At 51.6% G+C, this 15248-nt stretch overlaps 1 protein-coding gene across 1 annotated transcript; it reads left to right on the forward strand.

The window, feature by feature from the left end:
• Nucleotides 1-5597: 5597 nt before the first annotated feature.
• LOC306962373 (guanylyl cyclase-activating protein 2-like) lies at nt 5598-12101 on the forward strand (the record flags this gene model as incomplete). The annotated part of the gene is made up of 4 exons (XM_079555493.1): nt 5598-5831; nt 6023-6172; nt 11748-11850; nt 11974-12101. The coding sequence occupies 4 exons, from the start codon at nt 5598-5600 to the stop codon at nt 12099-12101; spliced, it is 615 nt and encodes a 204-aa protein (XP_079411619.1).
• Between the last annotated feature and the right edge of the window lie 3147 nt (nt 12102-15248).

Consider the following 15248-nt stretch of genomic DNA (forward strand, 5'->3'; position numbering starts at 1 on the left):
CGCTATTTTTTAACGCGGATTAATCGCATTGCCAAGTATGACGGTCTAATGCCATCCCGTATATTTAGCGCGGAGGTGTACCTGAAAGGCGGAGCAGGTTGTGATAAGGTCACTGGGACTGTGATCAGGTCAATCACTACGTGAGTACAACAAGCATGGACGATGAGACCAAAAGCGGTGAGCTGCTCGGTGGCAAATTTCGCTTCAAAAAACGCCCTGATGGGACTCTCGATAAGAACAGGGTGCAGTGCACATATTGCAAAGATGAGTTCTCTTATCACCGGAGTTCAACAAGTTTGAGATACCACCTTCGAGCCAAACATGTGTTTGATGAGGCTGAGGCTAGCAAGGAAAGAAGCAAAGATGCTACGACGACAACAACAACAAGCCACGCTCGCCAAGCAACGCTGGAGGAGTGCACCCGCGGCAATATCAACAAATCTACAGCAGAGAGGTTAACCAAATCAATTGCAAAATGGATCGCGACAGAATGTAGACCAATAAGTATTGTTGAAGACCAGGGGCTCCGAAGCGTCTTGCACATCGCAACAGGTGACCCGTCGTACAAACTGCCTTCGAGGGCAACTATTACTACGAGAATACACGAACTGTACGACGTCAATAAAGCTGCTAAAGTTCAACTGCTGGCTGATAGCACTTGTCTTTCGCTTACCGGAGACCACTGGACCTCAGTGAGTAATCACAATTACCTTGGGGTTACTGCTCATCTAATAGATGAAAATTGGAAGCTACAGTCCTTTGCTTTGGGCGTGTTAAAAACAGAAGAAAGACATTTTGCCACTGCTTGCGCTGATCAATTCCTTCAAGTTGCAAATGATTGGAATATTGCTGACAAAGTCTGCACATTAGGCACAAACAGCGCTCCCAACATGGTAGCTGCTGCTAGAGTTTTACCTTATCAACATCTCCCCTGCGTAGCCCATGCTATACAACGAGTGATCACCGTAGCTTTTCGAGAGGGTGGCTTTGACGTGCCCTTAGCCAAGTGTCGCAAAATCGTGGGACATTTTAAGCACAGCCCTGCAAATACATCAGAGCTGAGAGCACAACAAGCTGCCCAAGAGCTTAACGTAGAGTCCCTTGTCCAGGATGTACCGACACGGTGGAATTCTACTCTGGAAATGAACAAACGAATCCAACGCAACAAAGAGCCACTAACAACAACTATTTTTTCCCCCTTTTTTTCTCTCTCCCTCTTCTGGTATTCACTCATTGAATTAATGGTGTGTTCTTGTGCTTTACTCCACAGGTACATCACAGAGCTTTTAGGTGGCGAAAAGTATGTGTCGTGCTCTGTTGTCCTGCCTGCGCTCTGCCATCTTCTGCGTACCATGGAAGTGTCAGATGTTGATCCAGCCTACATAGTCCGCTTCAAAAATGCTTTCACAAAGGATCTCAACAAAAGAAAAGACAACATGAACCTGGCCTGGTTAAAGTTAGCAACAGCTTTAGATCCCAGGTTCAAGGACCTCAGGGGAGAGGTTTGGCAAAATCTGAGTGAAATGCTGAAAGAAGGAGAACCTGCTGCCCAAAGGTCCAGAGATGACTTTGTGCAAGAACCTCCACAGAAAAAGATGTCTCTTCTACTCATGGGGTCAGAGTCAGAATGTGAGGATGAGGGATCAGCCACAGACAACACACTAGAGAGGTACAAAGCAGAGCCCTGTGTGAGCATGGATGCATGTCCTTTGGAGTGGTGGTCAGCACACAGTGGTGCCTACAGTAAGCTGGCCCAAGTTGCACAGAAGTACTTGGGTGCACCTGCTTCCACAGTACCTTGCGAAAGACTTTTTTCTTTGGCTTGGCACATTGTGCAAAAGAAAAGATCAGCTTTGTCATCTGAAAATGTTAATAAGCTCGTTTGCTTGAGTAACTGGTTGTAGCAAGATAGTATTATGTGTGATGTGATTGCAAGTACTTAAATAGCAGTACAGAACGGAAATGTTTACAGTTATCCTATGTTTATATTAGCACTTTCTTGTGCAATATTGCAGAATTGTTCAAGATGTCTGCCTGGCACTTTGAGAAATGCAGAACTGTACTTAAATAGCAGCTCAGAACTAAAATGTTTACAAAACTAAAATGTTGTGTTGATGTACAACCAATGGTTACAGTTTTGTTTTTTTACTGTAGGTTTATGTCAGCACTTGTTTTTGCAATATTGCAGCATTGTTCAAAATGTCTGCCTGGCACTTTCAGAATATGTAAAATAAAAACAGAACTTTTTTAAAAAACTGGCCCCTCTTTTCTTTAGACACATGCAAATAAAAAACTGTGATTAATCGCGATTAAAAAAATTAATCGTTTGACAGCTCTAATATCTATTATAGAAAACGCTATCTCAATGGCCGCCGCCTGGGCGCCGCCATGTTTATTTCCCATACCGACTTTGAAGCTAAGCAGGGAAGTGCCTGGTTAGAACTGGGATGGGAGACCGTTCCTCCGATGCTAAGCAGGGAAGTGCCTGGTTAGGACTGGGATGGGAGACCGTTTGGGAACACCAGGAAGCCTGGCGACAGTAGTGACTCTGTGCGTGGACATCCGCGGCCGGCCCCCACGTGACGGTCCCACCGGCCGCGGGCATTGGCCACGGGTACATATGGACCGCGGTGCTGCTGTCCGAGGACAACCCGCTGTCACACAAACGCGAGTGCACGAGATCTGACTGCCGTGCGTGTGCGCGCATCCAAACAGGCCGATGTGTGTGTGCGCGTGTGTGCGCGCGTGTGTGCGTGTGTGTGCGTGTGTGTATGTGTGTGCGTGCGTGCCCAAAACCTGCTCAAACACGAGCCTCTAATCAAACGCGCTGCTCCGACTGATTTCTCCTCCGTGTGAGTCAAAGCGAAAATGAAACCACTTAACGAGCGCATGGCCTGCACTGCGTAGTTTTTTTTCCTTTTTTTTTTTACTTTGCTGCTGGACCATTTGTTTTCTATTTTGCTTTCACGTATTGTGAGCCCAGAGGTACATTTGATTCTAAAGCAGCTTTGAAAGCATTGCCAATTTTATTGTAAGGTTATAACTACTGTCTAACAACGATCATTAGGCTATTTCAGTTCAAAACCTACTCATTCTTTTTTTTTTTTTTACACTACCGTGATGCACCAAACCACGGGTCCTGCAACGTGACCCAAACCGTTACAGCTGAACCCCTAATATTTATCCATAATTATTCCACTGTCTCTTGAATCCTGTTCCCTGAGTTTAGCAAAAATATTGTCGTACTTTATAAGAAAGGAGCACGGGTGCATCAAACACTCCAATTGCAGTTTGTTTGAAATTGTTTTTTGCCTTCATTCTTTTACTCATTTGTAGTGGCCATAGTTTTTGGAATGGGTTGGGAACCACTGGCCTACAGCTGAACTGTGTGACGGGTTGGACATTTCTTTGTAATCACTCATAATCTCTGAATATCAAATGTGGAGACTAGCGAGGCCCGGCCGAATATATATATATATATATATATATATATATATAAATATATATATATGCATATACATATATATATATATATATATATATATGCATATATATATATATATAATCTAAGGAGGAGAGGGAGATTGTCCCGCTGCTCTGTGGAGACTTGTGTTATGAGGAATGTGCTCAGACAATCGGATTAAGACGGACTTTAAGCCCCTCAGACACTGACACCATGACCCTCCCCCCCTCCCCCTCATGTATTTAGTACCGATTGTGTATTTTGTGTTCTTTATGTTGAAGCTTTTAAATAAAAATCACTTAAAACATGGGCCTATATATGAGTATCGTCTCTTCTGTGGATGTGCAGACTCATCACTGTCCCTTTAATGGTTAAAGGCATTGGTTAAAGTCTGTAAACCCGCCTCTCAGACAGGACAGAAGGAGCAGATGGTTCCAGATGTTTCCAGCTGATGTTTCCAGCTGATGGTTCCAGATGTTTCCAGCTGATGTTGCTCTCTCTGCGCCCACACCTCTAAAATGGCGGATGACTAAGTGTCTCCTGAGGGCGATCTCTGGACCAATGAGATCGTCTGAATAAACAAAATCAGACCTGAGGAAACTCCCGCTGGATAATCCCGCCTTAATCCCGCCTTAATCCAGGGAGATCTGCGGCCGATAAAAGAGTCCCTGAAGATAAAAGCAGACGACACCAGGACCAGGACCAGGGCCAGGACCAGGACCAGGACCAGGACCAGGACCAGGGCCAGGACCAGCACCAGGACCAGGACCAGGACCAGGGCCAGGACCAGGACCAGGACCAGGACCAGGAGGCCGAGCGAGGACCCAGAGCCCCCACCGTCTGCCGACCATGGAGCCCCGGGAGAGGCCACAGTGAGGTCTGTGTGAGGTTTTAAAGGGTCTGAGGGTCTGAGGGTCTGAGGGTCTGAGGTTCAGAGGTTCAGAGTTCTGGATCCGGGAGCAGGTGAAGAGTCTTAACGAGAGGATTTCAGGACGATTCCACCAAACTCTCCTTTTCTCCTGCCGAGAGGAAAGGGCTCAGAGTTTAGACCAGAGACATTTTAAACATTAGCCCTGACAGAGGCATGCTGGGTAATCAGGGCCAGAGAGAGAGTCAATCTGCCACAGGAGGCGACGTGAGGTTAATGACCGAGAGCAGGAGAGTCCAGGGCTTCCTTCTCCTTTGAGAGGCCTGTGCCTTAGTGACTGATGTGTCTGAACTCATTCCTAGCTCTCCGAGGTGCAGAGGTGCTAGTGGTACTTTGTGTTTGCTCATCGTGTTAAAGGGTCATTGATGATCAGAAAACCCTCGTACAGTTATTCTGCACTGCTGATTAGAGGCTCGAGAACAACAACTTTGGAATGTTATTGAGCTGATGCTTCTTCTGAAACTGCTGCTAAACGTCACCGTGCTCAGTTTTTACATTTCAGCTTCATCAGCAACAACATACAAATCCCTAAGAGGCAAAAGGGATCGTGTGGACTCGTCTAAAACATCCTTAGTTTGAATCATTTTCTAATGAACATGTCGCTCTGTTCTCCCTCAGGCTCCACATGACCTCCAGGACCGACCCATCCCCTCAGGAAGGTGAAGCTAATGCTGAGCTAACGCTAGCTTATCAAAGAGTGCATCACAATGGTCACAACAATGTTGGTGGGCTGAGGAGCTGCCTGTGGGCTGAGGAGCTGCCCCTGCCTGTGGGTGAGGAGCTGCCCCTGCCTGTGGGTGAGGCGCTGCCCCTGCCTGTGGGTGAGGAGCGGCCCCTGCCTGTGGGTGAGGAGCTGCCCCTGCCTGTGGGTGAGGAGCGGCCCCTGCTGGTGGGCTGAGGAGCTGCCCCTGCTGGTGGGCTGAGGAGCTGCCCCTGCCTGTAGGTGAGGAGCTGCCCCTGCTGGTGGGTGAGGAGCTGCCCCTGCCTGTACAGTGAGGAGCTGCCCCTGCTGGTGGGGTGAGGAGCGGCCCCTGCCTGTACAGTGAGGAGCTGCCCCTGCTGGTGGGTGAGGAGCGGCCCCTGCCTGTACAGTGAGGAGCGGCCCCTGCCTGTACAGTGAGGAGCGGCCCCTGCCTGTACAGTGAGGAGCTGCCCCTGCCTGTGGGTGAGGAGCGGCCCCTGCTGGTGGGCTGAGGAGCTGCAGCCATGGGTCAGGCGCAGGACACGGAGCGCCCGGAGGACCCCGACGCCCCCGAGGCCCCGGTGGACCCGCAGCACATGGACGTGGCGGCGCTGCAGGACATGTACCGGCGCTTCGTGACGGAGTGTCCCAGCGGGCTGCTCTTCCTGCATGAGTTCAAGCGCTTCTTCGGCGTGGACCCGACGGGCGAGGCCTCGGAGTACGCCGAGAACATGTTCCGCGCCTTCGACAAGAACGGGGTAAGAAACATCCTTCACCTCTTTAACTGTTTATAAAGGGGGGGGGGGTTATGCATGTGTTTCTGTCACCCCCTCATTAAAACAGGCCTGAAATGTTGTTGTTTGAGTCGTCTGTTGTCACATGACATGGTGACATGGTGGGAATATTGAGGGGAAAAGTGCCAGCTCTGCCATGTGTCCTCTGTCTCCAGGACAACACCATCGACTTCCTGGAGTTCGTGGCAGCGCTGAACCTGGTCTTTAGGGGGAGTCTCGAGCACAAACTGCGCTGGTCGTTTAAAGTCTACGACAAAGACGGGAGCGGCTTCGTGGACCGCGAGGAGCTGCGAGCCATCATGGACGTGAGTGCTCAGTGTGTGGCACAGGGGTTAGACTGTGGCACAGGGGTTAGTCTGTGGCACAGGGGTTAGTCAGAGGCACAGGGGTTAGTCAGAGGCTCAGGGGTTAGACTGTGGCACAGGGGTTAGTCAGAGGCACAGGGGTTAGTCAGAGGCACAGGGGTTAGACTGTGGCACAGGGGTTAGACAGAGGCACAGGGGTTAGACTGTGGCACAGGGGTTAGTCTGTGGCACAGGGGTTAGTCAGAGGCTCAGGGGTTAGTCAGAGGCACAGGGGTTAGACTGTGGCACAGGGGTTAGTCAGAGGCACAGGGGTTAGACTGTGGCACAGGGGTTAGTCTGTGGCACAGGGGTTAGTCAGAGGCTCAGGGGTTAGTCAGAGGCACAGGGGTTAGTCTGTGGCACAGGGGTTAGTCAGAGGCTCAGGGGTTAGACTGTGGCACAGGGGTTAGACTGTGGCACAGGGGTTAGTCAGAGGCACAGGGGTTAGTCAGAGGCTCAGGGGTTAGACTGTGGCACAGGGGTTAGTCTGTGGCACAGGGGTTAGACTGTGGCACAGGGGTTAGTCAGAGGCACAGGGGTTAGACAGAGGCTCAGGGGTTAGACTGTGGCACAGGGGTTAGTCAGAGGCACAGGGGTTAGTCAGAGGCACAGGGGTTAGTCAGAGGCTCAGGGGTTAGACTGTGGCACAGGGGTTAGTCAGAGGCACAGGGGTTAGTCAGAGGCACAGGGGTTAGTCAGAGGCACAGGGGTTAGACAGAGGCACAGGGGTTAGACAGAGGCACAGGGGTTAGTCAGAGGCACAGGGGTTAGACTGTGGCACAGGGGTTAGTCAGAGGCACAGGGGTTAGACAGAGGCACAGGGGTTAGTCAGAGGCACAGGGGTTAGTCAGAGGCTCAGGGGTTAGACTGTGGCACAGGGGTTAGTCAGAGGCTCAGGGGTTAGTCAGAGGCACAGGGGTTAGACTGTGGCACAGGGGTTAGACTGTGGCACAGGGGTTAGTCAGAGGCACAGGGGTTAGACTGTGGCACAGGGGTTAGACAGAGGCACAGGGGTTAGACAGAGGCACAGGGGTTAGACAGAGGCACAGGGGTTAGACAGAGGCACAGGGGTTAGTCAGAGGCACAGGGGTTAGACTGTGGCACAGGGGTTAGTCAGAGGCACAGGGGTTAGACTGTGGCACAGGGGTTAGACAGAGGCACAGGGGTTAGTCAGAGGCACAGGGGTTAGACAGAGGCACAGGGGTTAGTCAGAGGCACAGGGGTTAGTCAGAGGCACAGGGGTTAGACAGAGGCACAGGGGTTAGACAGAGGCACAGGGGTTAGACTGTGGCACAGGGGTTAGTCAGAGGCACAGGGGTTAGACAGAGGCACAGGGGTTAGTCAGAGGCACAGGGGTTAGTCAGAGGCACAGGGGTTAGTCAGAGGCACAGGGGTTAGTCAGAGGCACAGGGGTTAGTCAGAGGCACAGGGGTTAGTCAGAGGCACAGGGGTTAGTCAGAGGCACAGGGGTTAGACTGTGGCACAGGGGTTAGTCAGAGGCACAGGGGTTAGACTGTGGCACAGGGGTTAGTCAGAGGCACAGGGGTTAGTCAGAGGCACAGGGGTTAGACAGAGGCACAGGGGTTAGACTGTGGCACAGGGGTTAGTCAGAAGCACAGGGGTTAGTCAGAGGCACAGGGGTTAGTCAGAGGCACAGGGGTTAGTCAGAGGCACAGGGGTTAGTCAGAGGCACAGGGGTTAGACAGAGGCACAGGGGTTAGTCAGAGGCACAGGGGTTAGTCAGAGGCACAGGGGTTAGTCAGAGGCACAGGGGTTAGTCAGAGGCACAGGGGTTAGTCAGAGGCACAGGGGTTAGACTGTGGCACAGGGGTTAGTCAGAGGCTCAGGGGTTAGACAGAGGCACAGGGGTTAGACTGTGGCACAGGGGTTAGACTGTGGCACAGGGGTTAGTCAGAGGCTCAGGGGTTAGTCAGAGGCACAGGGGTTAGACTGTGGCACAGGGGTTAGACTGTGGCACAGGGGTTAGTCAGAGGCACAGGGGTTAGTCAGAGGCACAGGGGTTAGTCAGAGGCACAGGGGTTAGACAGAGGCACAGGGGTTAGTCAGAGGCACAGGGGTTAGACAGAGGCACAGGGGTTAGTCAGAGGCACAGGGGTTAGACAGAGGCACAGGGGTTAGTCAGAGGCACAGGGGTTAGTCAGAGGCTCAGGGGTTAGACTGTGGCACAGGGGTTAGTCAGAGGCTCAGGGGTTAGTCAGAGGCACAGGGGTTAGTCAGAGGCACAGGGGTTAGTCAGAGGCACAGGGGTTAGTCAGAGGCACAGGGGTTAGTCAGAGGCACAGGGGTTAGTCAGAGGCACAGGGGTTAGACTGTGGCACAGGGGTTAGTCAGAGGCTCAGGGGTTAGACAGAGGCACAGGGGTTAGTCAGAGGCACAGGGGTTAGTCAGAGGCACAGGGGTTAGTCAGAGGCACAGGGGTTAGACAGTGGCACAGGGGTTAGACTGTGGCACAGGGGTTAGTCAGAGGCACAGGGGTTAGTCAGAGGCACAGGGGTTAGTCAGAGGCACAGGGGTTAGTCAGAGGCACAGGGGTTAGACAGAGGCACAGGGGTTAGTCAGAGGCACAGGGGTTAGTCAGAGGCACAGGGGTTAGACTGTGGCACAGGGGTTAGTCAGAGGCACAGGGGTTAGTCAGAGGCACAGGGGTTAGTCAGAGGCACAGGGGTTAGTCAGAGGCACAGGGGTTAGTCAGAGGCACAGGGGTTAGTCAGAAGCTCAGGGGTTAGACTGTGGCACAGGGGTTAGTCAGAGGCACAGGGGTTAGACTGTGGCACAGGGGTTAGACTGTGGCACAGGGGTTAGTCAGAGGCACAGGGGTTAGTCTGTGGCTCAGGGGTTAGTCAGAGGCACAGGGGTTAGACTGTGGCACAGGGGTTAGTCAGAGGCACAGGGGTTAGTCAGAGGCACAGGGGTTAGACAGAAGCACAGGGGTTAGACAGAGGCACAGGGGTTAGTCAGAGGCACAGGGGTTAGTCAGAGGCACAGGGGTTAGTCAGAGGCACAGGGGTTAGTCAGAGGCTCAGGGGTTAGACAGAAGCACAGGGGTTAGACTGTGGCACAGGGGTTAGTCAGAGGCACAGGGGTTAGACTGTGGCACAGGGGTTAGACTGTGGCACAGGGGTTAGTCAGAGGCACAGGGGTTAGACAGAGGCACAGGGGTTAGTCAGAAGCACAGGGGTTAGTCAGAGGCACAGGGGTTAGTCAGAGGCACAGGGGTTAGTCAGAGGCACAGGGGTTAGTCAGAGGCACAGGGGTTAGTCAGAGGCACAGGGGTTAGTCAGAGGCACAGGGGTTAGACAGAGGCACAGGGGTTAGACAGAGGCACAGGGGTTAGACAGAAGCACAGGGGTTAGTCAGAGGCACAGGGGTTAGTCAGAGGCACAGGGGTTAGTCAGAGGCACAGGGGTTAGTCAGAGGCACAGGGGTTAGTCAGAGGCACAGGGGTTAGTCAGAGGCACAGGGGTTAGACAGAGGCACAGGGGTTAGACAGAAGCACAGGGGTTAGTCAGAGGCACAGGGGTTAGTCAGAGGCACAGGGGTTAGTCAGAGGCACAGGGGTTAGTCAGAGGCACAGGGGTTAGACTGTGGCACAGGGGTTAGACAGAGGCACAGGGGTTAGTCAGAGGCACAGGGGTTAGACAGAAGCACAGGGGTTAGTCTGTGGCACAGGGGTTAGTCAGAGGCTCAGGGGTTAGTCAGAGGCACAGGGGTTAGACTGTGGCACAGGGGTTAGTCAGAGGCACAGGGGTTAGTCAGAGGCACAGGGGTTAGACAGAGGCACAGGGGTTAGTCAGAGGCACAGGGGTTAGACAGAAGCACAGGGGTTAGTCTGTGGCACAGGGGTTAGTCAGAGGCTCAGGGGTTAGTCAGAGGCACAGGGGTTAGACTGTGGCACAGGGGTTAGTCAGAGGCACAGGGGTTAGTCAGAGGCACAGGGGTTAGTCAGAGGCACAGGGGTTAGACAGAGGCACAGGGGTTAGTCAGAGGCACAGGGGTTAGTCAGAGGCACAGGGGTTAGACAGAGGCACAGGGGTTAGACAGAGGCACAGGGGTTAGTCAGAGGCACAGGGGTTAGTCAGAGGCACAGGGGTTAGTCAGAGGCACAGGGGTTAGACAGAGGCACAGGGGTTAGACAGAGGCACAGGGGTTAGTCAGAGGCACAGGGGTTAGTCAGAGGCACAGGGGTTAGTCAGAGGCACAGGGGTTAGTCAGAGGCACAGGGGTTAGTCTGTGGCACAGGGGTTAGTCAGAGGCACAGGGGTTAGTCAGAGGCTCAGGGGTTAGTCAGAGGCACAGGGGTTAGTCAGAGGCACAGGGGTTAGACTGTGGCACAGGGGTTAGACAGAGGCACAGGGGTTAGACTGTGGCACAGGGGTTAGTCAGAGGCACAGGGGTTAGTCAGAGGCACAGGGGTTAGTCAGAGGCACAGGGGTTAGACTGTGGCACAGGGGTTAGACTGTGGCACAGGGGTTAGTCAGAGGCACAGGGGTTAGTCAGAGGCACAGGGGTTAGTCAGAGGCACAGGGGTTAGTCAGAGGCACAGGGGTTAGTCAGAGGCACAGGGGTTAGTCAGAGGCACAGGGGTTAGACTGTGGCACAGGGGTTAGTCAGAGGCACAGGGGTTAGTCTGTGGCACAGGGGTTAGTCAGAGGCACAGGGGTTAGACTGTGGCACAGGGGTTAGTCAGAAGCACAGGGGTTAGTCAGAAGCACAGGGGTTAGTCAGAGGCACAGGGGTTAGACTGTGGCACAGGGGTTAGTCAGAAGCACAGGGGTTAGTCAGAGGCACAGGGGTTAGTCAGAGGCACAGGGGTTAGACAGTGGCACAGGGGTTAGACTGTGGCACAGGGGTTAGTCTGTGGCACAGGGGTTAGTCAGAGGCACAGGGGTTAGTCAGAGGCTCAGGGGTTAGACTGTGGCACAGGGGTTAGACAGAGGCACAGGGGTTAGTCAGAGGCACAGGGGTTAGTCAGAGGCACAGGGGTTAGTCAGAGGCACAGGGGTTAGTCAGAGGCACAGGGGTTAGTCAGAGGCACAGGGGTTAGACAGAGGCACAGGGGTTAGACAGAGGCACAGGGGTTAGTCAGAGGCACAGGGGTTAGACAGAGGCACAGGGGTTAGACAGAGGCACAGGGGTTAGTCAGAGGCACAGGGGTTAGACAGAGGCACAGGGGTTAGACAGAGGCACAGGGGTTAGACAGAGGCACAGGGGTTAGACAGAGGCACAGGGGTTAGACAGAGGCACAGGGGTTAGACAGAGGCACAGGGGTTAGTCAGAGGCACAGGGGTTAGTCAGAGGCACAGGGGTTAGACAGAGGCACAGGGGTTAGACTGAGGCACAGGGGTTAGACAGAGGCACAGGGGTTAGTCAGAGGCACAGGGGTTAGACAGAGGCACAGGGGTTAGACTGTGGCACAGGGGTTAGTCAGAGGCACAGGGGTTAGACAGAAGCACAGTGCTCAGCCCTGATACAGTAGTAGTACTGCTCTAAACACTGCCCCCTGCTGTTCCTGCAGAGCATCTACCGGGTGAAGCGGGGCCGTCAGACGGACCGCAGCGACATGACCGTGGACCAGGCGGTGGACCGGCTGCTGAGCGCCGTGGACGCCGACGGCGACGGTAACGCGCCTCAGTGTGGCGCCTCAGTGTGGCGCCTCAATAGTAGTTATATTGTACTTCATGTACTTTGTAGGATATTTGAAGAGAAAGTACTTTGTGTCATGGCCGCCCTCTGTCCCGCAGGAAACATCAGTCTGGAGGAGTTCCTGCAGGGGGCGCAGCAGGACCCCTGGGTGCTCAACATGCTGAAGCTGGACATGAACCCGGCGTCCTGGATCCTGGAGCAGCGGAGGCGGAGCGCGCACTTCTGACCACGCCCCCACAGAGGAGGCGGAGCTCTGACCTCTGACCACGCCCCCACACAGGAGGCGGAGCTCTGACCTCTGACCACGCCCCCACACAGGAGGCGGAGCTCTGACCTCTGACCACGCCCCCACAGAGGAGGCGGAGCTCTGACCTCTGACCACGCCCCCACAGAGGAGGCGGAGCGCGCACTTCTGACCACGCCCCCACAGAGGAGGTGGAGCTCTGACCTCTGACCACGCCCCCACAGAGGAGGTGGAGCTCTGACCTCTGACCACGCCCCCACAGAGGAGGCGGAGCTCTGACCTCTGACCACGCCCCCACAGAGGAGGCGGAAGATCGTTGACTGATCTGAAAACAGGATTATTTAAAGTCAGATGCTTTGGTGACGACTCAGATGTTTCTTTTCTCCATCCATTCTCCTCTTTATCCGGGGCCGGGGCGGGGGCAGCGTCCCAGCAGAGATGCCCAGACTTCCCCATCCACGCACACGCACACGCCAGGCGTGAGAACGTGTAAGAGTTTGTGCTTGTTTTCAGCTCTGACGAGCGACTGCAAAAAGCAGAGTTTCCGAGTGCTGTCTTTGGTTTGGGGATCCTGCATTGGCCTCGCTCTGCAGATCCAGTGGTTGGAGCTGTTGTTTCAGAGCCAGAGAGATGAACTCTTTTAGGAGGAGCAGCGGCGTCATGGAGGATCTTATACATCAGACACAGTGTGGATTATCACGTTTTCAAAGCTGAGAAATGTGTGTTTTACGAGGACATGACAGTGATGGAATCGTCTGCCTTCATCATGAATCTTTAGAGACCTTTTATATAATGACTCACGTGGCCTGAAGCCTGTGACCAACCTGTCATACAGTAAAGAAAATGGCTGCTGAGGCCTCCATCGTGAGGGGATTTTGAATGTGTCTGAACTGTGTCATTAACTTTACCTGCTCTGGATTTGTAATGATTCTTCCATCAATTAAAATTTTCGGGCAATTTTGTATTTTATGTCGATTTGTAAAAAACATTGAAACTGTCTTATCTAAGTTTAAGGTGAGGCATGAGTTTTTCAGCCACAGTCTTCATCTCATTGGTCAGTTTTTGAGCGACTTCTTCTGCAGTTTTGCCATGTGCATGTAGCACCGTGTCGTCAGCACACATGATCATCTTACTCTTACAGACAGTTGGCAGGTCATTTATGTATAGTGTAAACAGCAGGGGGCCCAGAACGGACCCTTGTGGCACTCCCACACCGCAGGCTCTTAAGGGTGATTTTTGTCAACTGCAACACATTGTTGTCTGTCGTTACGGTAAGATGGAATCCATGCTATTGTGTTTGAGTGAAGAGGAACATGAGAGAGTTGCTAATGAGAAGATGAGAGACGAGTTTGAACGTTTTAAATGAGACTCGTGTGTTTCCTGTGAGCAGATCCATCCAGATTCATCTTTTATACTTTAAGCGTCGCACTTAAGACAGTGTAACTCTGAGGCAGGGTGACACTTCATTTGAAAGCCAAGCACTTCTAGTTTCTTCTAGTTAGTAAGATCTGAGAGAGTGAAAAACCCTGGGGGATTTTTTTTGTCCATTTCTCAAAGATATGAATAAAAACACAACCTTTTTTTCACTGGTATTTTGTGACGGTGGCTTGAAATGAGCTCCCACAGCTTCACAACATCACTGACCACGTGTTTCATTTAGATTCTTTGAGAAACGGACATAAAAATACAAAAACCCACCAGGGCCCAAACTAATTGGCCCAAGCTAACCCTGTATAACCCTATATAATCCAACCCTAATCCCATAATTAACCCCATATAACCCTATATAACCCTCTCCGAGTCCCTGGTCTAAAGCTCTGTCAATGAAATGCTGCTCAGAGTAGTTTGTGTCAAAGCTTTTTAATGAATAAAATACAAATAAAAGTGAATAAGACCACGCCCTTGTCTCTGTGTTTCTGTGACTGGTTCACTCGTCAGGCTCCACAGAGGGTCCTCAGGTTAAAGGTGACGTAGTGGAGGAAATCTGAGCGCTGATATGTGTGTCAGGGGATTCCCTGGTCACCTGAGTGGGAGTTAAAGAGTGAGGCGGGGTCAGAGGGGGCGGGGCCTATGAGGGGGGCTTTATTTAGACTCAGGTTAATCCTCCTCATCATTTACTAAATATAAACTGAGCGGAAACAGAGGCCGGACTCAGAGCCTCCTGGAAATAAAACAGGAGTTTGATCAAGAGTTTGATCTTTACACCACACAGACATGACGTGTAATATAATAACAGATTCAGAGTAACACAAATGTTTTTATAAATGAGGTAAATTGAACAATGAAAAACAAACTACAGAACGTTTAAATGTACAATTCTATACTTTTTGTTTGTTACTTCTGGGTCGAGAAGAGAAGAACAATATTGATTATAGTATTTGTTGCATGAATTGCTCCTGGGAAACACAAACATGTCAAAAATAAGACTTATGTTTCCCCAAGACCTGGTTCTTCTTCCCACGAACCACAAGACAAAAAAAGATGACAATACCACAGTGGTCCAAGGAGAGCCTAGAAATACTTAGAGGCTGTTTTTCGTGCACGGACTGGTCCTTATTCCATGAGCTGGACCTAGATGAGGCCACAGAAACTATAACGGACTACATCAACTTTTGTGTTGATATGATAGTGCCAAAAAAATAAATTTTGCACTTTGCAAACAACAAACCTCACATAACTAAAGAAGTCAAAGCATGCATCCTGGAGAAAAGGAAAGCTTTTAAGAGCAAAGATAGAGTGCAAACGGCTGTAGCGCAGAAGAACCTTAACAAAATGTTAAAACAGGCCAGGGAGAAGCACAGAGAGGATCTAGAGAAGAGCATCAATTCTAAAGACAACAAAAAGTTGTGGGACACACTGAAACAAATGGCACACATGACAAATAACACAAGTAAGCTGGCCATATTTAATGAGGAAGAATTTGCCAACAATCTTAATGACTATTTCTTAAGACATGACAATGAAAGCGATAGTGACCTCGAGACCACTTTCTCTTCTGATGAAGAGCTATACAGCGATTTTATAATTGATGAACACTGCGTACAATCACTTTTTAAAAAGGTATGCAGCAAGAAAGCGTCTGGGCCAGATGGACTATCCCCATATCTAATCAAGAATTGTGCCCAGGAA

This window comes from Gobius niger (genome assembly GCF_951799975.1).
Source record: "Gobius niger genome assembly, chromosome: 4".
In the NCBI taxonomy this organism is placed as follows: Eukaryota; Metazoa; Chordata; class Actinopteri; order Gobiiformes; family Gobiidae; genus Gobius; species Gobius niger.